At 46.5% G+C, this 25,122-nt stretch overlaps 1 protein-coding gene across 2 annotated transcripts in view; it reads left to right on the top strand.

The window, feature by feature from the left end:
• The window catches only part of RBSN (rabenosyn, RAB effector), a 307,004-nt gene that overhangs the window by 224,689 nt on the left and 57,193 nt on the right, over positions 1-25,122 (top strand). For both annotated transcript variants that reach the window (XM_069206303.1, XM_069206304.1), the window contains one exon: positions 23,713-23,815. In XM_069206303.1, coding sequence (XP_069062404.1) covers positions 23,713-23,815 — 103 coding nt within the window. The remainder of the gene's footprint in view (positions 1-23,712; positions 23,816-25,122) is intronic.

Raw genomic sequence — 25,122 nt, 5'->3', positions numbered from 1 at the left:
TATACCAGGTCCAGGTATCCCCTATTATTGAGGTGTAGACAGTGTCTAGGAAGCTAGGGCTCTCGAGAGGTAGCTGTGGATGAGAAGCCAAGACTTATCTTGAAGACATGCAAAGCTTACGTCTACAGTCACGCAGCACTTACACACATGAAAGAACCACACATTGTTACAAAAATAAAGGCACTTTATTGTAGTAACACAAATACTAAAATAGTGGATAGGCAATACCCCAACTGGAGGTAAGTAAACACACTATTAGAAGTCAGTGATTAGCATAGAGAGCAATAGCAAACAGTAAATACAATAGAAAATACTTAAGGCCCTGAGAAAGGAGGTAAGTATCTGGTTTTCCCCAAACCTGCCAAAAGGACTTCAGAGAAGGATTATATTATACAAGACCCAGACAAGACTGCAGGTAACCAAAGGTGGAGCCTAGTAGAAGAAGACCTGCAAAGGGAGGGGCCAAGTCCAGTTCGCGATGGAGTGTCCGGTCTTGGCAGGAGCCACTACCCACCCATCTGTGGACGCAGGACCAGGTCGACGGTGGACGAAGAAGGTCAGAAGTGCAGAACCGGAGCAGAGGAAGAGTTCCAGAAGTGATGCAGTCAATGTTCCATGTCTTGTTGTCGGGTTACAATCTTTAGTGGTGCTGGAAAACCACCAACAAGCCTTGGAAATTGCAAGAAGACGAAGACTGTTTTCCAAGGCTGAAGAGGACCAACAAGGCTCTAAGGGCTCAACCCAAGGAGGGGAGTCCAAGGTGACCCTCAGCAGCTGAGAGTCACAGGAAGAGGAGGCAGCCCCCACAGGCAGCAGGCACAGGAGCTGCGTTGAGGCCCCCCAGTACACATGGAAAGGAGTCCCATGTTGCTGAAGCAGCAAGCAGAGGACTGTGCGTCGCAGGGAAGAGTGAGGGGGCTGGGGCAACCTGGAGCCTGAAGTTCACTTGAAGGAGAAGCAAACAAGCCTTGGTAGCTACATGGGTACTGTCCTGCTTGGGGAGGCAAGGGTTTACTGTCTCCCAAGTTGGACAGATAGTAGAGAGGACCAAGGGAACCACTCCAGACCACCACCACCCATGATGCAGGATCCATGCAGCTCTGGAGAAGAGTAGATCCACGCAGCCGGTTGTCATTGCAGATGGTGCCTGCGGATGCAGGGGAGTAACTCCAAGGGAGATTCCTTCTTGCTTCTTCTGCAGGCTGAAGACTCATCGTCCTCAGAGGATGCACAGCTGGGGAAATGTGGCAGTTGCTGGAAGGAGGCGGAGAAACAATGTTGAAGAGTAGAGTTGTCGCTGTGGTTGCAGATTGTCGATTCCTGGAGGGTCCAGTTGCAGTTCCATTGAAGTAAACAGAGGAGTCCTGCTGGAGTCTTGCACGTCAAATCTGAGGACCCACCCAAGAGGTAGACCCTAAATAGCCCAGGGAGTGGGATTGGTCACCTAGCAGGGTGACCACCTATCAGAAGTGGGCTGTGACATCACCTGCCTGACCTGGCCACTCAGATGCTCCAAGAGGCCTTTGCTCACCTTGGATTCAAGATGGCAGAATCAAGTGGCCACCTGGAGGAGCTCTGGACACCACCCCTGGGTTAGTGATGAACAGGGGAGTGGTTACTCCCCTTTCCATTGTCCAGTTTCACGCCAGAGCACGGACTGGATGTCCCTGGACTGGTGCAAACTGGTTTATGCAAGGAGGACACCAAATGTGCCCTTCAAAGCATACTAGTGGCTTGGGGAGGCTACACATCCCAAGCCATGTAACACCTATTTCCAAGGGAGAGGGTGTTGCCTCCCTCTCTCACAGGAAATCCTTTGTGTTCTGCCTTCATCTGCTTGAGCTGGTCAAGCAGCAGGAGGGCAGAAACCTGTCTGATGGGTGGCAGCAGCGTGGGCCGCCTAGAAGACTGGTAGGAGCAATGCTGGGTGTCCTCTAAGGAGCCCCCAGAGTGCATGGAATCATACAACGAATTCTGGCAACAGTATTGGGGTGTGATTCCGACATGTTTGATGCCAAACATGCCCGGGTTCAGAGTTACCATTATGTAGCTGGACACAGTACACAGGTAAATTGGCTTCCCCTCAATTACGAAGTCCAGGAAAATGGAGCTGGAGTTCGTAGGGGAACCTCTGCTCATGCAGGGGTTGCATCACACACAGGTACTTACACCCTATCCTCTGGGCTAGGAGGGCCTGCCATCGGGGTGACTTACAGTGACCTAGTGCAGTGACCTGTAGTGAAAGGGTGCATGACCCTTTTCATGCAGGCTGCAATGGCAGGCCTGCAGACACATTTTGCATGGGCTCCCATGGATGGCATAATACATGCGCAGCCCACTGGGAACCCATGGTGCCCAATGTCCTGGGTACCTAGATACCATATTCTAGGGACGTACATGGGGGCACCAGTATGCCACTTGTGGGGTGTGTTAAGTCAGGAACAACCACATTTAGAGGGAGAGAACACAGTCACTGAGGTCCTGGTTAGTAGGATCCCAGTGAACACAGTCGGAACACACTGATAGCAGGCAAAATGTGGGGGTAAAACCATGCCAAAAAGAGGGTACTTTCGAAGATAACTTCCCTTCCCCTCTCCCCCCCAAACGAAGGACAAAAATGGCTAACTTTGTCCAGATGAGTCTTCATTGTCTAAGTGGAAATATCTGTAGAGCCCATCTGCATTGGAGTGGTTACTCCTAGGTCTATGTTCCACTGCATAGTCCATTCCCTGTAGGGATATGGACCACCTCGAAAGTTTGGGATATTCACATTTCATTTGTTTTAACCATAGAATGGCCTTGTGGTCTGTCTGAACAAGGAAGTGAGTGCCAAACAAGTATGGCCTCTGCTTCTTCAAAGTCCAAACCACAGTAAAGGCCTCCCTTTCTATGGGTGACCAACGCTTTTCCCTGGAGGTCAACCTTCTGCTTATAAAAGCTAAAGGTTGGTCCTGGCCCTCTGTATTCAGTTGCGACAGCACTGCCCCAAACCCTACCTCAGAAGCATCTGTCTGTACTATAAATTGTTTGGAGTAGACAGGGCTTCTTAAGATAGGAGCAGAGCATATGGCCTATTTAAGGTCATCAAAAGCTTTTTGGCAGCTAGCTGTCCATCTTTAGCATTTTTTTAGAGGTGAGGTATTTTAAGGGGACTACAATGAAGCCATAATTCTTAATGAACCTCCTGTAGTACTCTGTGAGGCCTACGAAGGCTCTAACCTGGGTCTGTGTGGTAGGGGGAGTCCAATCCAAAATAGTTTAGATTTTCCCCTGTTGTGGCTGAATCTGGCATCCACCTACCAGGTGGCCCAGATATACCACTTTCCCCTGCCCTATCTGGCACTTAGAGGCTTTGCAGGGCCTCTAAGACATTCTCTAGGTGGACCAGATGATCCTCCCAGGTGGAGCTAAAACAGCTATGTCATCAAGATAAGCTGCACTGAAGCTTTCCAAACCTTGGAGAACTTTATTCTCCAGCCCGTGGAATGTGGCAGGTGCATTTCTCAACCCACAGGGCATCACAGTGAAGTGATAGTGCCCACCAGGGGTGGAAAATGCTGTTTTTGGTTAGTATCCTCTGATAACTTGATCTGCCAATAGCCAGCAGTCAGGTCAAAGGTGCTCAGATACTTGGCAAATGCCAGTGTATCTATAAGCTCATCTGCCCTAGGGATAGGATGATCATCTGTTTTAGTAACAGTGTTGAGACCTCTGTAGTCTACACAAAACCTAATTTCTCTTTTGCAATTCTGGGAGTGGGGTTTTGGGACAAGCACTACAGGACTAGCCCAAGAGCTGTTGGAGGGCTCCCAGGTCTAGCATCTTCTGAACTTCAGACTTGATGCAGTCCCTCTCATGATCAGGCTGCCTGTAAATTTTGCTCTTCACAGGTAAGCTGTCCACTGTGTCAATGGTGTGTTCACAACATGTGGTCTGACCAGGTGTCACAGAGAAAAGTTATGAGAACTGTTCTACGAGGTTTCTGTAGTCCTCTTTCTGGGACTCAGAAAGGCAGTCAATTGCACTGTGTGAGAAGAGGTCAGGGAGAGGGTCACTCTCTTCTTCCTGGTCCTCGTCAGTTACCTTGAGCAGTGTCATATCAGACCTGTCATAGTAGGGCTTAAGGCGATTCACATGAAGCACCCTGTGGGGGCTTCTGGGAGTGCCAAGATCTACCAAGTAGGTAACCTCACCCACTCCACTTGTCCTGGAGTGCCCTGGGAGCCACAGGCTACGGGACCCACACCTTTTCTGTCCTGGCTGGTATACAGTAAGTACGGCCTTCTGGTCATGCCATTGTTTCTGCAACTCTTGCCTGGCCTGAAGGTTTTTAGTGGCCCTCTTAATGTACTCAGCCATCCTTGATCTGAGACCAAGCACATAGTCCACAGTGTCTTGTTTGGGAGGCTTGAGAGGTTGCTCCCAGCCTTCTATAACAAGGGCCAGGGGAACCCCTAACAGGGTGCCCAAACAGAAGTTCAAATGTGCTGTAGCCCACATCCTTGCCCCTTAGCAACACCTACTTGGTCACACGTACCAGGTGACTGAGGCTCATAATAACACTTTGTGCCACCCCATGGCAGTTATTGATTTCAGCTGGGGGGGTCCTGGCCCTAAAGAAAGTTGTGCTATCCTCAGACCTACCTGTAGAATGTCTACTTGGTAATGACTTGGAGACTTCAGCTCATTTCTGAAAAGTAGACAAAATTCTGAATTCAACAAGGGCTCATTTAGGTAGATCCTGCAAGGTTTCCCTACAGAAAATAACAGCTGAAATAAAAAGAATATTGAAATTGAGCAGGAAAAAACAGCCATTTCTATCCATGTTTTCTGCTGTAACTTTTTCCTGCTACGCAGATTTTTTTAAAGCAATATACTGTTGTGTGCTGGACTCTTCTGATTGTGGGTATATTTAGGGCTCGTAGGTTCATCAAGAACCCTAGGTACCCAAAGCCAATAAATGAGCTGCACCTTGCAATGGGTTTTCATTGTATACCGGGTATACAGCAATTCAGTTGGTAAAATATAAAAAGTGAAAAATAGGTATCAAAGAAACCTTTGTATTCCCAAAATGGGCACAAGATAAGGTGTTGGGAAGCAGTGGTTATTTGTGCATCTCTGAACTCGGGGATCCCATACTAGCATGTGAATTACAGGGCATTTCTCTAATATACTTCTTTCTTACACACTGCCTCACATTTGGAAGGACAAAATGTTGAAAAAGACAAGTGGCAATAACACTTGTTCTTCTATTCTTACATTTTGATGATGGAAAGTTCTGGAATCTGAGAGGAGCCTCAAATTTCCTTCCACCCAGCATTCCCCCAAGTCTCCCGATAAAAATGGTACCTCACTTGTGTGGGTGGCCTAATGCCCGTGACAGGAAACGCCCCAGAACACAACATGGACACAGCAAATTTGACATGTTTTTTGCTAAGTACCTAGCTGTGGATTTTGGCCTCTAGCTCATCCTGCACCTAGGGAAACCTAGCAAACCTGGGCATTTCTGAAAACTAGACATCTACGGGAACCCAAGATGGGGTAACTTGCAGCACTTTCACCAGGTTCTGTTACTCATAATCCTTTTCAAACCTCAACATTTGGCAAAAAAAACAATTTTTCCTCACATTTGGGAGCTGCAAAGTTCTGGATCTGAGGGGAGCCACAAACTTCCTTCTACCCAGCAGGCCCCCACATCTCCTGATAAAAAGGGTACCTCACTTTTGTGGGTAGGCCTAGTGCCCGCTACAGGAAATGCCCCAAAATACTATGTGGACACATCAAAATTATCAATTACAAAACTACCTGTTTTTGCAGGGCGGGCACCTGCGTTTTTGGTCCTGGGCTCAGCAGCCTTCTAGGGAAACCTACCAAACCCAGACATTTCTGAAAACCAGGCACAAGAGGGAGTCCGGGAAGGTGTGACTTGCATGGATCCCCCCAGTGCTTTCTTACTCATAATCCTCAACAAACCTCAAATTTAGCTAAACAAATCACATTTTCCCCACATTTCTGTGTGCGATCACCGCTCCAGCACAAATTTCCACCAACCAATGTTCCCCTCAGTCTCCCGATAAAAATGATACCTCACTTGTGTAGGTGGGCCAAGTTCCTGTGATAGGGAAGAGCCAAAAACATGTCAAAATTGAGGGGGAACCAACGCAGGACCAAAAGGGCAGTTTGAAAAACTCATTTTCAGGCTGACAAGTGGGACAGAATTTTTATCGGTATACATGGAACAATGCCGGGTGGTCGGAATTTTGTGGATTCCTGCAGATTCCAAAAGGTTCCATCACAAAAATGTGGGGAAAATGTGTGATTTCAAGCAAGTTGGAGGTTTGCAGGGCATTTTGGGTAAGAAAATGGTGCTGTGTGCATGTGAAGCACACCACCCTGGACTCACCCAGATGTTTAGTTTTCAGATGTATCTAGGTCCTGGAGAATTTTCTAGATGGCAGCATCCCAAAGTCCAAAAAGTGCAGCCCTCACCATTCCAAGTGGGACAATCTCTCATGGCCGAAATGTAAAAGCAAAACCCCAAATAATCAAATGTCCTCTTGCTTGCCGTTGGGATAAGATCTTTTAGTGTGCTGGGGAGAGCTGGAAGACTGTTACCCCCTTCAGTTGGTGCCCATCCTAGTTGGTAGCCACCACCCCACTATTTTCTTTTTTTTTTTTTTATTCCCTAACATCTAGTAGGCTTTCTGCCACCGATCTCAATCTGTCCCCAGGGGGGCAGAAATGGCCTAAAATAAATTTGCCCCCCAGGGGAGCGACCCTTGCCTTCAGGGTCGCTCCCCACCTGTAAAAAAATAAAAAATGATCCCTGGTGCCTAGTGGCTTCCGCTTCCCTTGGGGGCAGCTCAACCTAATTAAAATAGGCCAATCTGCCCCCAAGGGGGGCAGAAAAGGCCCAAAAATAAAAATGCCCCCCGGTGAGCGACCCTTGCCCAAGGGGTCGCTCCCCTTCATTGTTTATATAAAAAAAAATCCCTGGTGTCTAGTGGTATTCCTGCAGCACGATCACTATGTGATTTTGCTGCAGGAATGCTCAGAGAGACAGGAAAGGAAAGGAAAAGCCTTTCCTTTCATGCCTCTCTCATCTTCCCCCACCCCTGATCGGAAGAGAAATGCTTTTGTTTCTATTCCGATCGTGCTGGAAGCGGGCGACCTCTGGTGAGGTCAGCACGCAATCGCATGCTGTCATCAGACGTTCTTTGGGGGGGGAGGGGGCAGGGGAAGTGCTTCCCCTGCCATCCCTGCCCAGGGGACAGGGGTGGGAGGCCCACGGGGGAGCGCTAGCGTGACCCCCGTCGACCAGAAGCAGGACGTAATGGTTACTTCCTAAGGACAGCAGTGCTGCAGTCGAGGACGTAACCTTTACATCCAGGGCACCCAAGGGGTTAATCTTGCATTTTGATGTTGATAAATCAGTGTTTTAATGATTTCCCACAAAGTTAACACTGGACACATATATTGGTAACCCTCCTTTGGCTCGGCCTTGTTGTGATGTATGGGTGGCATTGAGTATGAATACTTGATAGACAATAATTGGGATGCTTTGCTCGTTCCATGTTTCTTGTAGCATCAGTATTTCAAAGTTTTGCAAGAATATTATTACCTTCAGATCTTCCAGCAGCCTTATGAGGCCATGCCCGTTCCAAAAACATAGTCTTGTGGTCAGCTGCTGTTTCACAGGATTGGCAAAGCATCAGTCCTCATCGTCATCTTTTGATTTGGATAAGAGCAAAGGGAGCCAAGACCAGTCCTACATTAAAACTTTCCTTTTGTGCACTGGGAACAGAGTCTGTATTTGTTATTGTAAGACATGACATTTTTGTTGGTTTAAAAAGAGGGCCAATAGCACCTCATAAAAGAGGCATAGACCGTTTTGAACTGTTGGGTATAGGTATAGACTGCCCTTCCTTTCTTAACAACACCAAGGGTGATTAGTACTTTCAGATAGTTTCGAGGAACATCTTTCTTGGTTTTGATTCCCCATTCTGCCTTCAAATACTTTATTTGCAATTTCAGTAGTTGATCAAGTGACAAGGGTAGATTCTCAAGAAAAGTTGGGGGGTGGGGGGGTCTTGCTTAAATTGAACTTACTCGGGATCACCTGACCTGAGACCTGATGGAGTAAGGGTTGAAGCGGTCAGTTTTAGGATAGTCCTTGGTTTAAGAGTATCATAAGGACCCCTGGATTCATACAAAGGGTTGAGAATAATCTTGGCATTGTTAGTGGAGTACTTGGTCTGAGTTGCACCTTCATATATCCCATTAGTTTGATCCATACCTGGGCTAGGGCCTCTGGTTGTTGGTCTACTGAGGTTTCCCTGTAAGGGTGAAGTAAGAGAAGTATCAGGGACTCTTCCGCTAGTAGTTTTAGAGTTTATTGTTGATTAAATTTGTTTGTATCCAACATGGTAAAATTTACATTCAGTACATTCTTTTCCACAATATTTTGATTTGAAGCCATTGTTGTTTTTATTTGGCATTCCTCAACACTTTCTGGGGGAGCTAAGCCTTTTTTATTTGAATCTTGGTTTAACCACCCTGCTGTTTGCTGCCCAGATAGAGACTGATTTGTTTATGTGATCGATGTTAGACCGTGGATGCCTATCTAGACAATCGTCCTCCATTGCTGCTAATTTTGGCTGTGTATGATGGTTAAGCTGTGTATAAGGTTTAAAAATAGGGTAGCAATCCGTGGGCTTCTCTTCAGTCTTAACAAGTATCACTGATTTGTTAGTTTTATTATGCACCTTTCTTAGCCTTTTTGTGACCCTTTTTGTTAGGCTTATTTGTGAGTTAGAGCAGTTTGGTAGATTTGATACATGTCGTACATGTGTTATGTCACTTACTGACCACTCCACTGAGGATGCATTTTCTACCTTTTCAATTGCGGAGACACATTGAACGTATGTCATTTTATCATTTTCCTCCACCAGTTTTTCATCACTTGATGCATAGTGGTCAATTTCTGCAATTTAACTATCATGGATTTGGTAGGTACTTTGTCTTGTATTAGGGGACAAAGATGGAATATCTGAAGGTTTTTGACTTCGTCCACAAGAGCTCCAACTATTTTTGAGAGAGTTTAGACATTTCCTAATACACGGGCACAAGTGCATGTCACTAATTGATTATTTGTGTTAGATTGCACTTTTACTGCTAACTCATTATGTAGTTTGGAATCTATCCCTTTAACATAAGGAGCAAGAGAGCAAGAGTAGTAAGCAACTCCACTTGTATATTCAACTTATCTGGGTGGAAATTTAGTGCAGCTGTTATTGCATCCTTCATACAAAGCATATTTCCCCACATTCCAGCCTGATCCTCACAAGGCTCTTTAGTGCATTTTTTCATTGTCTAAATTGACTGTATCATATTCTACCATAAAAAAAAGATCAGCAGACTTTATTGAATTATCCATAATATTCATGTGATCAACCTTTGTTATATCCGTCTCTGGCCTTGGGAAATGTTCTACAATTATTTTCTGCAAAGTTAGTTGGTTTTTGGTCATAATGTTTGCACCCTATTGTGGGAACTGGTCTAAAACACTCTGACTTGTCATTACATAGGTCGAGGCTTGATAGATCCTGTTTGGTGGCAGAGCTGAATTTGGAGGAACTTGGGGCTAGATGTAGGAAGCGTTTTGCATGGCGCAAACTGCAAAAATCTCAGTTTGCGCCATGCAAAACGCGCATAGCGATGCACATTCCCATTTTGCGAGTCAGTACCGACTCGCAAAATGGGAATGCGACTCGCAAATAGGAAGGGGTGTTCCCTTCCTATTTGCGACTCGCACAGCGATGCACAATTGCTTTGTGACCGCGAACGCGGTCGCAAAGCAATTCGCAGTTACCACTAGTGTCACACTGGTGGTAACCCATTCGCAAAAGGGAAGGGGTCCCTTTGTGAATGTCGCCATTAATGTTTTTTCAGAGCAGGCAGTGGTCCAATGGACCACTGCCTACTCTGAAAAACCGAAACCAAATGGTTTTGTTATTTATTTTTATTTAACGGGCTGCAATATAAAAAAAAAAACTGCTTTATTTAAAAAGCAGTCACAGACATGGAGGTCTGCTGTCTCCAGCAGGCCACCATCCCTGTGAGTGCAGGGAATCTCAATGGGGTTGCAAAATGCAACCCACCTCATTAATATTAATGAGGTGGGTCTTTGCGACCCCATTGAGATTCGCAGACGGTGTCTGAGACACCGTTCTGCATTCAATTTTGCGAATCGGATTTTACTACATCTGGCCCTTACTTACTTGTTTCCAAGACTGTCAACCTTTCAGTACTATGGTCGAGGCTTAATCGGTCCCGTGCTAAAATAACACTTGATGTGCTATTATCTTTTGTTGGGATGAATTGTTGATCTGTTTCCATCAATGATGCAAATTGTTTTAAAGAAGGTGTTAAAAGACAATACTTTGAATTGCCATTTTGAGCGTGCACCTTTAGGACCCTCTTGAGAGATCCTGACTCTTTATTTAACTTAGCAATAGTGATCAGTGGATGCAGATAGTTTTGAAGGGTTCATGGCCGAGGTGCCTAGATGGATATTGTCTGCTTGTAGTAGTTTTTCCAGAAATGTGAAGTAATCCACAATGGAAGATTGTATGGCAGTGCCACTGGAAATGGTGGGTAGGTCAGGCTACCCTTGACTGACTCAAGGGAAGGACCTGGACTTACAGCTAAGGAGCCACTCTAGTCCTGAAGAGTTGCATCAGAGTCTGTCGTTAAGAATGGCCATCCAATCTTCATTCTCTTCCACGTTTTTTAGCAGGCACACCCGGATGAATTATTTCCAACAGCCTTACAGTTACAGGCACTTTTCAAGTCAAAGATGGGTATTCAAAAGGTAGGGGAGGTTGCAAGGGACCTGCAAACTGCTCCTAGGCCTGGCCAGACCTGTCTCCACTTCCCCTCAGCTCAACACTCCAGTAGCATACCTAATACTGCACCATGCCAACATACCTGTAGACTGTGTGTATGGGAAATGCATACAAAAGATCCGTTGTCACTCAGCAGCCAAGATACTTTACTCCAGGTTGCTCGAAATTACCCACTTCTAAGCTCACAATTCCTCAACTCCATGTTTAGGCAGTTTTAAGCACACAGAGTGTAAGTTGACCAAGCATGGGGGAGCACTCAGGAGGCCTGCAAACTGCACCTGAACCTAGCTGGCTGTCTCTCTTTCCCCAAGCTCACCCTCTGGCAGCAATGCAGAAAAACTACTGCCACGCTGCTTGTACTTTTCACCTGCGTTAAGCAAACATGGAGTACTGCATAAGCAAATACTTTAAAGCACTTGGGCGTTTCTAGCACAAAGCACACAATGCGTTTTTGGGTGAGACTGACTAATTGGGACTCAGGCTCAAGCGTGAGGTGTTTTCAAGGTATGCCCAGTTTCTAACATTTTGCTTTTAACTTGCTCCATACAAAAAAACATACAATGAAAGAGCTTCCCCTGAGTAGTGAGTAGTGCCTGCACTGATGGGCTTACCTCGCTCATACCAATGCACTCGCACCTACGGGGTGAACAGGGCAAATCAGAGCAAACAATGTAGACAAGGCAGCAACTACAGGGGGATGGCCACAGAAGATCCTCGCAGTCCCATAAAGGGCCCCCTGAGTAGCCGCAGATTTCTTTTGTGGCATCTCTTTTGGCAGAGCTGCTTGCCGCTAGCTCTCCCCCCTCACCGTGTGACGTTACCGCCCTACTGCGCTCTCCCAGTTAGGTCTAATAGTTTTTAGCTACTGATTTAACAAAGAGAAACAGAGAAAATTAAGGTGGTGCGCTCCACTTAAGGTGAGATGTGACATTTGGGTTGCATTGTTAACCCTGACTGGGATATGTCCGTGTTTTTTCAGTGTTGAGGAATGATCATAATATCCCTTTCACTGATTTTTAAAAGGTGTGGGAGAGGGAAAGGCTGTGTGTGCATGTTTGTTTTACTGGCTGAAGAAAAATTACCTTTGCCTTATTTAGAGCACTTTACGTAGCCCAGATACTGGAAGCAGGACAACATTAAAAATCCTCAGCATAATATTCAGTCATAATCACACTTCTTTTTTCACCCTGCTACACAAGTTGGTCAAGGACATCAATTTCCAGTCATATCTGAAAGGGGGTGCTAACATTTACACTAGTTCTGGCATAGCCTGGCTACTGAAATTTAAATTGTAGCTTTATCAACGGTTTACATTGAGTATAAAACCATTTACCCCGAGACAGTGCCTTAATGTACAACTTTGACAGACTCCACCCTGATCAAATACAGGTTAAAATTTGAAGTCCATTGAGCCTTGCTTGACGCCTTCTGGTATAAAAAGTCCAGGTTCATTAGAAAGCAGTCCTTGCATGATGCCCAAATAACCAAATCGTACAGACCCTGTGTGCTCTCTGTCAACTTTTTAAAGCACAGCAAAACTATCTGCAAAATTGGTTCTCAGACGTTTCATGAGGAGCACATGATCTATTCAAATAGCTGCTGTGTTGCTGAAAAGCAGCCAAATTCTCCAGTATTGGATCTTACATAGATTCACATGCTTGAATCATTCCCCATCATTGAAGTGGGAGTCCCATGGTACAATAAAAAGAAGTATTGAAAACCTACATAGAAGCTAAAGTTAATGGACATTCACTTTAGCAGCTTTTTCACATCATTATAAAAGACCCAAAATCCAGCCAGTCAGGCGACAGCAGCCTTTACAACCCTCATCACAGAGGCTCCAAATCGCTCATATTTTGTACCGCATGTTGTGTGAAGGGAGTCCCCCTCAGCTCTATTCAGTTGCCTTCATTCTGGTATTGTAACATTTATCTATTTCTGATATTATGTCTGAAACATCTGCAAAAGGGCTCTTTAGACCCTGTAATACATGTGGGAAGAACAGACTGCACTCAGAAGACCTCCATCAGGATTGTATTTACTGCCTCTACCTTCATCATAAGGTGACTGTAAGATCTGCCACACTTTCTTTACTAAAACCTTAAACAGGAAGGGGAGGCTTGTTCTGTGGCTTCAGAAAGCCAAATCTAAGAAATCTGCAAGTTCTGAGGAGGACAGTGACACTTAGTCGACCTCTCACAAAGGATCACATAAAAGAGAAAGATTGTGTGACCAGGAGACTTTACAGGAATCCAGAAAGGCCCCCAAAAAGACTCTTCATGAGTCTGTCAAGGACACTTTAAAAGAAAAGAAAAAAAGGCAAAATCTCCTCCGAAGTGAGCAAATCTTAGCCTACAGCTCCTGGAAATTCTGGAGTTCATCCTTGAAAGTCTGCTTCCGAACCGTCGACGACACAGCCTACAACTATGTTAACAATCTCGATGATGAGTTTGTCCTCGTCGACGATGGAGTTGGTGACATTCATAGTTACATCAGCATTGACAATGAGATTGATGCCTTCCATTTTAGCTCGGGTGTCTATGCTGTTGACAAAGCCCTCATCAGTGAAACCATCATCGATGACTCTGGTACAACCGTCGTCGGCATCCCGTTGACTGCAACTGCCTTGTCCATGAAAATACCTTTACCACCGCTAAAGGCAATGAAGGGCTCAACTACAACGTCGTTGACAACTATAAAAAAATCAAAATCTTCTCTCCTTCCAGAGCACTCTTTTCCCAGCAGAGTGTCTCCTCTCATTCCATGCCACCTTTTGGAGCTGAAAGTCACTGGATGAGGGACCAGTCCGGACACCTCAGAGTCCCTCAGAACTCAATGTTAAGTGTCAAGACTCTGATGAGGAGGAAGAGCAATAACATGAGGATTACTAACAGCCACCACCTAGACATTCGGATACTCAGACATCATGAAGACCATCTTCAGTGCCATGAACAGTTTCCTTCGCAAGATGGTATGATACAAATGCCTCTCATTGTTTCAAATCCTGCAGGGGATGTTGCATGATTATCAAAGAAGGTTTCCAAAACCAGCTCGACCTTCATCACCTGGGCAGTTTACTGCTCCAGCTCCATCACGAAGAACACCAAGGCCTATTCCTATGCCAATAAAACCCAAGTGACCACTGCATTTAACTTTTCAGTTCCTTCGAGGGAGGATCCTTTCTCATCAGATGATCAGGAGGTGGGAGAGATTACTGATGATCCCTCACACCATAAATGGAATTAATACCCAATTCCTACCCCATTTACAACCCACCCCCTTCCTCAAACCAGTGGATTCTCCTCCAGATGATACAGGGAGATCCCATAATCTTAAAAGAAAGAGCTGCAAGGACGTTCTGGCTTCCAATGTCTGTCAAGCATTCGGACTGATTTTTATGATTTAAAAGAGCCTGCAAGAAAAGCTGTGCATGGCATTGCCATAGTGGACTACATCTGGTAAGAGGGTACAAAGATAATGCAAACTGTGGCAGCTGTCTTGCCCGCAAATTGAAAAGCAACATAAAGCTCCAGAGGATTCACCAGTCTATTTAGTGGGCCACCCAGAGCCGGACTCAGTTATTTTACAGAGCTCTTCAAAAACCCAGTGTGCGCCTGTCTCGGCCCCACCGGAGTGAGAGGGGAGATGCCTAGGCAACATAGGTAAAAGGTTTTCATCACTGTCGGCCTTCACAGTCTGGTCTGCTAATGCCCTTGCCCTATTGGGCCAGTACAACCATCAGATGTGGTCTGATATATGGGCACTAATCTATCTGGTGCCAGAGGATAGACGGCTTGAGGACAAGAAAATGCTTCAGGAGGGAGAGAGAACATCCTCCGAAATAATTGACAGTGTAGTGAACATAGCCTCTACTGGATTTCAGCAGCTAGCAGAAGCTGCACTTTTGAGGCGGCAAGGATGACCTAAGGTCCAATCAAAAATCCTCAACATGGTTTATGACAGAGAAGCCTTTTTCAGCAAGCATATCAACAAGGCTTTGCAGGCATTCAAAGCAAATACAGACATGGCAAAGTTGTTGGGAACCTTCAGTTTTTAAGATGCCCCTTCAAGAAGCACAGGGTAGAGGAGTCTTCATTTTGTGGGGATTATCAGCACTTCCAACAACCATATCAGCAGCAATACCGGCCATTTTACAAGCAGCAGTCCTTTCGTCCACCACCTGCACCAGCCTACAACAAGCAAAGGCCTAGGCGAAAACAGCCATTTCAAAGGAAGGAGGCTGGGAGGAAGCAGTGACCCTTCTCGAGTATCACCTACACTCAACTCCTCACCACCTGTGGGTGCAGTTATTACCAACTGCTCTCATCACTGCAGGAGATAACAGACAAATGGATATTAGACCTTGTCACCTATAGCCATACCCTGAAATTTCTCAAAAAGCCGCCAGTAACTCTACCAAGGGAAGGGCACCCACCTCGCCTTCACTTCAGAAAGAAGCCCTCACCCATGTTAAGCAAAGGAGCAATAGAAAATGTTCCGCATCAACAAAAGGGAATTATTCTGACCCTGTTTTTTCCTTATCAAAATGAAATTGGGGGAATGGCAACCCATTCTAGATCTCCGGAATTAAACAAATTTCCATGCAAGCAATCCTTTTGCATGGTCACTCTTCTAGACATCCTGCAACTCCTTAACCACAGAAATTATATTACAACTCTGTTCCATCTACAAGGATAGTTTTCCTACTAGTGGCTTGAGATACCATTCAAAACAAAGCTTTTCTATCGCAAGACAAGACAGCAAATGCTTCAACACTTAGGCCCTCATTACGACTTAGGCGATCTTTTAGCAAGACCGCTGTCCTGGCGGCCGCCAATTATGGCGGTACTGTGAACAGCATATTAGGTGTCACCAGTGGATTTCTGCCCATAAACAGGCAGAAATCCGACACCGTCGACCTGACCGACGGCGGGTGACAGATGGTTCAAATGGCAGCACCGCCACGGCGGAAGTACTCCACCTGCCATATTATGAGCAGTAACATGGCACTGCGGTCCTTGCACGGCGGTGCAGCACTGACAGTGTAACCACTGCCATCCACCCCCTCCTGGAAAACCACCTCGCTGTGGGTTTCTTGGGGGACGGGGAGTTGGGGCTGGGGCATGTGTGTGCGAGAATGTGTGTGTCAGAATGGGTGTGTGTGTGTGTGTGACTGTATGTGTGATTGTGTGTGTGTGAGACTGTGTGCGTGGTGTGTGTGACTGCATGCGTGCGTGGTGGTGTGTGTGAATGTATGTGGAGGGTAAGTGTGTGTGTATGTATGTGGAGGGGGGATGTGCGTGTGTGTGTGTGTGTGTGTGAGAATGTATGCTGAGGGGGCGTGAATGTTTGTGAAGGGGTGGTGTGTGTGAATGTATGCTGAGGGGGTGTGTGTGAATGTATGCTGAGGGGGTGTGTGTGAATGTGTATGAAGGAGGGGTGTGTGAATGTATGTGGGGGGTGTTTGTGACTGGGTGGGTGGGGGTGCATGTCTGTGTTAGGGTGGGTGGGGGTGCATGTCAGTGTTTGGGTGGGTGACGGTGTGTGTCTGTTTGGGTGGGTGACGGTGTGTGTCTGTTTGGGTGGGTGGCGGTGCGTGTCTGTGTTTGGGTGGGTGGCAGTGCGTGTCTGTGTTTGGGTGGGTGGCGGTGCGTGTCTGTGTTTGGGTGGGTGGCGGTGCGTGTCTGTGTTTGGCAGTGCGTGTCTGTTTGTGTGGGTGGCGGTGCATGTTTGGCTGGGTGGAGGTGCATGTCTGTGTTTGGGTGGGTGGCAATGTGTGTTTGGGTGGGTGGCAAAGCGTGTATGCATACAGTTGAGTGGGAGTGTCTGTATGGGTGCGGTTGAGTGGGGGTGTCTGTATGCGTGCGGTTGAGTTGGGGTGTCCAGATCCAGAGAAGCATGCATATCAATCAACAGGAGCTCAAGTCAGTTAAACTCAGCCTCCAAGCTTTCCTCCCAAGAATAACAGGTGCCTCTGTGTTGGTCCGCAAAAACAATACCATTAGCATGCACTATGTGAACAAGCAAGAGGGCACAAGATTGTTACCTTTTTACATGGAAGCTCAAGAAATCTAGAATTGGACAATGGTGCACAGAATAACACTCTGAGAGGAACATGTTCCCGGAACAAGCAACATCTTAGCGGACACGCTACGCAGGACAAAGAACACCTGCCACGAATGGGAGCTTGACCAATTGACGCTCAGCGGATTTTCTCTCTCTGGAGGCAAGCCAGTACTGAATCTCTTTTCGGCAAGCAAGTGTAGGAGGCTGGCCTGGCTTATAGTGGGTACCTTGTGGTACATACACCTTGTGTCAGGTCCAGTTATCCCTTATTAGTAGAATAGAGGTGTTCTAGCAGCTTAGGCTGGTAGAGGTAGCTATAGCAGAGCAGCTTAGGCTGAACTAGGAGACATGCAAAGCTCCTACTATACCACTTATATCATATAGCACTATATCACAAGAAAACACAATACTCAAAGTTACTAAAAATAAAGGTACTTTATTTTAGTGACAATATGCCAAAAGTATCTCAGAGGATATACTCCCTTAGGAGGTAAGTAATATACACAAATTATTTGCACACAAACCAAATACAGGTAAGTAACAGTTAGAAAAGTAGTGCAAACAATGTAGAATCACAATAGAATCCAATAGGGAGAAATAGGCCTAGGGGCAACACAAACCATATACTTCAAAAGTGGGATGTGAACCACGAATGGACCCCAGGCCTAGTGTAGTGTGGAGAGGGTCGCTGGGACTGTTAGAAAACACTAAGGGTGTCCAAGATACCCCACCCCAAGACCCTGAAAAGTAGGAGTAAAGTTACCCTACTACTCCAGAAAGACAGTAAAGTCGAGATAGGGGATTCTGCAAGGACAACAACTGTTTGCAAAACACTGAAGACGGGTTCCTGGACCTGAGGACCTGTAAAGGAAGGGGACCAAGTCCAAGAGTCACGCAAGTGTCCAGGGGGGTAGGAGCCCACTAAACCCCGGATGAAGGTGCAAAAGGGCTGCCTCCGGGTGGAAGAAGACGAAGATTCTGCAACAACGGAAGGTGCCAGGAACTTCTCCTTTGGTCAGAAGATGTCCCACGGTGTGCTGGAGGATGCAGAGTTGTTTCCACGCAGAAAGACCGCAAATAAGCCTTTCTAGCTGTAAGAGTCGCGGTTGAGGATTTTGGGTGCTGCTGGGGCCCAGGAAGGACCAGGAGGTCACCCCTTGGAGGAGGAGACAAGGGGGCACTCAGCAACTCAGAGAGCCCCAGCAGAAGCAGGCAGCACCCGCAGAAGCACCTGAACAGGCACTTAGAAGATCTGAGGACAGCAGTCGACTCAGAGTCACAAAGGAGGGTCCCACGACGTTGGAGTCCAACTCAGCGAGTTGGGCAATACAGGACGGAGTGCTGGGGACCTGGGCTAGGCTGTGCACGTAGGAAGTCTTGCAAAAGTGCACAGAAGCCCGAGCAGCTGCAGTTCACGCAGTACACAGGATTACTGTCTGGCGTGGGGAGGCCAGGACTTACCTCCACCAAATTTGGACAGAAGGGCCACTGGACTGTGGGAGACACTTGGACCCAGCTCCTGTGTTCCAGGGACCACGCTCGTCAGGATGAGAGGGGACCCAGAGGACCGGTGATGCAGAAGTTTGGTGCCTGCGTTAGCAGGGGGAAGATTCCGTCGACCCACGGAAGATTTCTTCTTGGCTTCCAGTGCAGGGTGAAGGCAGACAGCCCTCAGAGCATGCACCACCAGGAAACAGTTGAGAAAGCCGGCAGGATGAAGCGCTACAATGTTGCTGGTAGTCTTCTTGCTACTTTGTTGTGGTTATGCAGGCGTCCTGGAGCAGTCAGCGGTCGATCCTTGGCAGAAGTCGAAGAGGGAAGTGCAGAGGAACTCTGGTGAGCTCTTGCATTCGTTATCTGGTGAGATGCCCACAGGAGAGACCCTAAATAGCCCACAGAAGAGGATTGGCTACTGAGAAAGGTAAGAACCTTTCAGGAGGGGTCTCTGAAGTCACCTGCTGGCACTGGCCGCCACTCAGAGCTGTCCATTGTGCCCTCACACCTCTGCATTCAAGATGGCAGAGGTCTGGGACACACTGGTGGAGCTCTGGGCACCTCCCCTGGGAGGTGCTCGTCAGGGGAGTGATCACTCCCCTTTCCTTTGTCCAGTTTCACGCCAGAGCAGGGCTGGTGGATCCCTGAACCGGTGTAGACTGGCTTATGCAGAGAGGGCACCATCTGTGCCCATCAAAGCATTTCCAGAGGCTGGGGGAGGCTACTCATCCCCAGCCCTTCACACCTATTTCCAAAGGGAGATGGTGTAAGACCCTCTCTCAGAGGAAATCCTTTGTTCTGCCTTCCTGGGACCAGGCTGCCCAGGCCCCAGGGGGGCAGAAACCTGGCTGAGGGGTTGGCAGCAGCAATAGCTGCAGTGGAGACCCTGGAAAGTTAGTTTGGCAGTACCCGGGCTCTGTGCTGGGGACCTGGGGATGCATGTAATTGTCCCACCAATACCAGGATGGTATTGGGGTGACAATTCCATGGTCCTAGACATGTTACATGGCCATATTTGGAGTTACCATGGTGACGCTACATATAGGTATTGACCTATATGTAGTGCACGCGTGTAATGGTGTCCCTGCACTCACAAAGTCCAGGGAATTTGCCCTGAACAATGTGGGGGCACCCTTGCCAGGGTGCCCACACACTAAGTAACTTTGCACCTAACCTTCTTCAAGTGAGGGTTAGACATATAGGTGACTTGTAAGTTACTTAAGTGCAGTGTAAAATGGCTGCGAAATAATGTGGACGTTATTTCACTCAGGCTGCAGTGGCAGTCCTGTGTAAGAATTGTCTGAGCACCCTATGGGTGGCAAAAGAAATGCTGCAGCCCATAGGGATCTCCTGGAACCCCAATACCCTGGGTTCCTAGGTACCATATACAAGGGAATTATAAGGGTGTTCCAGTGTGCCAATGAGAATTGGTAAAATTAGTCACTAGCCTGCAGTGACGATTTTTAAAGCAGAGCGAGCATAAACACTGAGGTTCTGGTTAGCAGAGCCTCAGTGATATAGTTAGGCACCACACAGGGAACACATACAGGGCATACTTTATGAGCACTGGGGTCCTGACTATCAGGATCCCAGTGACACATAGGCAAAAACAAACATACATACAGTAAAAATGGGGGTAACATGCCAGGCAAGATGGTACTTTCCTACAGCAAGAACCGCAAATTCCAGTTCTATGCAAGTTGGCATCCACATACAGGGTCGTGGGGGATTGCCTTTTAGATCGAATGTTCTGAGATCTAAGCATACGCTTTCCCCCCAATATCTCTGATACCTAAGGTTCTCCGCAAGACGAAAGCAGTGAATTGTTGCATCATCCTGGTAACCCCAGGTGGCCCGGGCAACATTGGTTCACAGAGCTTCTCCTATCAGAATCCACCTACATTTGCCTACCATCCCAAACGCTCATAGTAGTGAGCCAAGGCCCAGGTCCTTCATCCAGACCTGACTGCTTTCCACTTATGAGCATGGCTCCTGAATTCCAGGAACTCCAACATCTAAACATTTCTCAGGACTGCAGGGACATTCAAAGGCTAGAACGGATGCTTCAACAAAGGCAAATAGGCTAAAATGGAAATATTTCTGCCTCTGGTGCCAGAAATTAAACTTACATCCTCTTCAAGCATCCCCTGAGCAGATACTACCATATCTTCTCTTGCTAGCTCAGTCTCAGGATAGGTGCATGCATCTGTTAAGGTGCATCTCTCTGCAATATCAAGATATACAGGTTCTTCACATTTTCTCTCTTTGTGCCCGAACAGAATCATCAACCAATTCATGAAAGGATTGTTCAGGTTTTTCCCCGGTAGGGGCTCCTCCCTCTGGACTGTCACCTAGACATAGTTCTATCTCAGCTCATGAAGGATTTATTCAAACCCATATACAGCAGATCTCAAGTTCCTCACCTGGAAACTCGCACTGCTCTTAGCTCTGACTTCCACCAGAAGGGTAAGCGGTATACAGGCTTTTACAACTCAAGAACCTTTCTTGCGCATTACGGATAATGCGATAATTCTCAGAATCAATCCAAGGTTTATCCCTAAAATCCCTTCGGATTTTCATCTCAATTAGCCTATAATATTGCAAACCTTCTTCTCAAATCGAACATCCGCAGCTAGATATCGAAAGATGTGTAAAATTCAACGTACATTGCACAAAACAAATCAGGAGAACTGTTGGTCTCATATAGACACACTTGTAAGGGTGCCCCAGTCACAAAAGCAACCACTGCTTGATGGATTTCATCCCACAATCCAGTTCTGCCACTCAAAGGCTGGCAAGCTGCTGTCAGCAAAAACCAAGGCACACTCATCTAGGGCAGTTTACGCATCAGCTGCTTTGTTTGCAGGCGTACCTTTAGAGAAAATGTTGTGCTGCGCCTGGAAGAATGTACATTCATTCATGTAGCATTATTGCCTAAGGTCGGCGCAGTGATTCAGCCGTTCGACTGACCGTACTATGCCATCTATTTCAATAAAGTTGGCCTCCTTTGGTTTCATGTGTTTGCATATGTATCTCTACATATTTTAGGTCTATAGCATGTCTATTTAATTGCATAGTAGTATTTTCTACATAGATTTTGCTACCCACCATTCGCCTCTTGTGCTCATTCTATAAAACATATAAATACAGTAACTGCTTGCTGTTCTGATTTAGGCATATGAATCTATCAAAGATCCAATACTGAAGTAGAAAATGATTTACTTACCTGTAACTGCAGTTCTCAATATTGGTATCTTTCAAAGATTCACATGCGACCAACCCTTCTCCCCATAGATGCTTCTCTTATATCTTCTTGGTATTATATCACACTTGTGCTGGAAAATCTGAAGGACTGGAGCCTCTTTGATGAGAATTCCAAAGGGTACTGTTGCCTGATTGGCTGGATTTTGGGTCTTTTCTAATGAGGTGAATAAACTGTTGAAGTGAATGTCCTTGAACATTGACTTCTGTGTAGGTTTGCTATACTACTTTTTATTGTACCGTCGGACTCAAACTTCAACAATGGGGAGTGATTTAAGCATGTGAATCTGTAAAAGATACCAATACTGGAGAACTGCAGTTATTGGTAAGTAACTAATTTTCTTTTCAGTTCTGCTGGAGTGGAACAATCCTCATAGACTTTGATCTCTCCACAATTCCCATGATACTTTATTGTCCCTGGTGTAACACGTCCTTCATCCCCCGATTATCCGTTTTTCTGGCAGCAAACTGCTCTGATGTTTGCACAACACTGCATGTTTTTTCAACACAAAACATAGGGGGTCATTCTGACCCTGGCGGTCTTTGACCGCCAGGGCGGAGGACCGCGGGAGCACCGCCGACAGGCCGGCGGTGCTCCAATGGGGATTCCGACCGCGGCGGTAAAGCCGCGGTCGGACCGGCACCACTGGCGGGGTCCCGCCAGTGTACCGCGGCCCCATTGAATCCTCCGCGGCGGCGCAGCTTGCTGCACCGCCGCGGGGATTCCGACCCCCCCTACCGCCATCCAGATCCCGGCGGTCGGACCGCCGAGATCCGGATGGCGGTAGGGGGGGTCGCGGGGCCCCTGGGGGCCCCTGCAGTGCCCATGCCACTGGCATGGGCATTGCAGGGGCCCCCGTAAGAGGGCCCCTACATGTATTTCACTGTCTGCTGCGCAGACAGTGAAATACGCGACGGGTGCAACTGCACCCGTCGCACAGCTTCCACTCCGCCGGCTCGATTCCGAGCCGGCTTCATCGTGGAAGCCTCTTTCCCGCTGGGCTGGCTGGCGGTCTGAAGGCGACCGCCCGCCAGCCCAGCGGGAAAGTCAGAATTACCGCCGCGGTCTTTCGACCGCGGAACGGTAACCTGACGGCGGGACTTTGGCGGGCGGCCTCCGCCGCCCGCCAAGGTCAGAATGAGGGCCTAAATGTTTAATCATAGCCAACAAGAGTAGTCAACCATGTTTACAGCTTAGCAAATCACAATACTATTATTTTTCTGCATCCCCCTGTTGTATTTGTTGAAACAAATATAAGTCAAATGAACACTTTATGGGGCTCTGCTGTGAATCTTCTGTTCATAATTCCCAGTTAAACTAATACAATATCACTTGAGAATAGCCAGTGTTCAGCATTGCACAAACATTTCACACGTGTTGTTCTTAAGCGGTAATTGGATTAGTACGTAGCTTTACAATAGTCTATCCACAATTACATCTTTTTTAATTTTTATCATAGTTGCCTCACCCCTCTTGGTGAACCAGCACTTCTTTCATCCACTATTTGTACTGTAAGGAATTGTCACTGTAGCCTCTCCCTGGTGTTGATGCTCTAATGTCATATTATCCTGGTTCTTTGTTGGGTTATTGCATTTCCACCTGGTCAGGATTGACCCTCATTCTATTCCTTTCCTGTTTGTGTGTATTCTGGTGTTTCCCTGGAATGCTTTTTATGACTTTGTCCTATTTGGGACGGTCTTCTGTTAAAATCACATTTTCATATATACTACTGCTTCTGTAGAATAGCTACAACTTCAGTAGATTTGGCTGCACCAGTGTGCCACAATATACTTCCTTTTTTCAGTGGATGAGATCTAGATTCCTGTTCCTTGCTGTTGACCTTCAAAATCAAATCAATACTGTGCATCGTGTTCCATTTTTCTACCCTAGCTACATGACATTACACTTGGCTGTTCATGGCTCTTCTGCCCTCTACACATACTTCAATGCCCATAGCTGTGTTTTTTCCTTTTTAACTTTCAGCAAGAAAATTTTAATTCTTGGAATGAATGAGGACCCTAAGCCCTCTCCCAAAGCTCAACAACTACAGAAGATGATTCGGTACTCTGCAACTCTCTTTGTACAGGTAAGACTTAAAGAAAGGGCATTCTCCTTTAAACAGTCACATTGCTATCTGGACCAGACCGTTCCATGTTTGTGTGTTCTTTTTTTTTTTTTTTTTTGGTCTACTTTAGATATTTCACAATGACAAGACTGATTTCTATGAATATTGCGACCCAGTTGTGATTTTATACATATTGGACACCTGGAAGATGGACTGTGGTTATGAAGCTATCTTGAGTGATCATCTTTTGACAAGTTACTTGAACTTTCCTTAAGATATTTCTGGACCTTGCTTCTCCGTTTGTTTAGTTAGTTACATAACTGTCCTATTAGTTATCTGAATGAACACTCAGAGAAGATATCCGAGAAATGATTTAGGTTTCCTGTAGACTCCTGGGCTGCAACCGGTAACGTGGCAGTTGGCTTTGTTAGTAGACCATTGCTCTGGTTCACAAAACCATTTTGTAGTCACTAACCCTGCAAGTACACAGGCTTGTGACTGCAAAACCGCAGGTCACAATGTTAAATAGGTGCATTGCAAGGTAGAAATTTCTTTCCAAATTTGAAAGTATTCTTTACGGACTTCTAAATGGACGTCTTGAGGCATTTGCACCATGGAAGCTGGCGTCAAGTTGCAGCTTCCACATTGTGTTATGGTGGCTGCGGGCATTGGAGGAAGCACACTGCGGTCCAGTGGAATGCAGCATTCTCCCCCCAAAACCCTTTGCTAATTGTCAACTTTTATTTTTAACAGCAGACCTTCTTCCTATGAGAGACTGGTACTGTTTCAAACAAATCTCATTCAGTGAATGTAAATGCAGGGATGCAGTCTCACTTGCAGACCTTTGTCCCTGCACTCCTAGAGAGTCAGTGAAAAACTCCTACATTCTGAATATCAATGAGGTAGGAGGTTTTGTGACTCCCTGAGAATATTCATTTTTATTTGTGACTGTTGGATACCCAAGCACAAAATAAAGGTGGGTCGCAAAGTAGTGGGTGTACAAAACCACCTACTGCTTTGTAATGCCACATTAGTATATTGGGCACAGTGTAACTTATTCTTGTCGGTGGTCCATTAAAGCTCCCTACCCCAAAAGAAAGATGTCTGGTATATAGACTGGGTCGGCAGCTGCTGCTGTTGCAACAGAACCCAATTCACCATATTTTGTATTGACACCACTGTGGGAAAGATTCAGGGTACAGAGAGCAGGAGGCCCCCATCTTATAGAACTCTTTCTTCCTTCCTCAGTCAAACTGGAGTGTAACTTCCTGAGGTTCAGGAACCTTTTGAAAACCTGGCAGTTAAAGCAAACTTTTGATTAGCCTGAG

Source organism: Pleurodeles waltl, chromosome 9 (genome assembly GCF_031143425.1).
Source record: "Pleurodeles waltl isolate 20211129_DDA chromosome 9, aPleWal1.hap1.20221129, whole genome shotgun sequence".
NCBI classification, from domain to species: Eukaryota; Metazoa; Chordata; class Amphibia; order Caudata; family Salamandridae; genus Pleurodeles; species Pleurodeles waltl.
The sequence above is the reverse complement of the archived record's forward strand: the minus strand, read 5'-3'. Positions and strand labels throughout refer to the sequence as shown.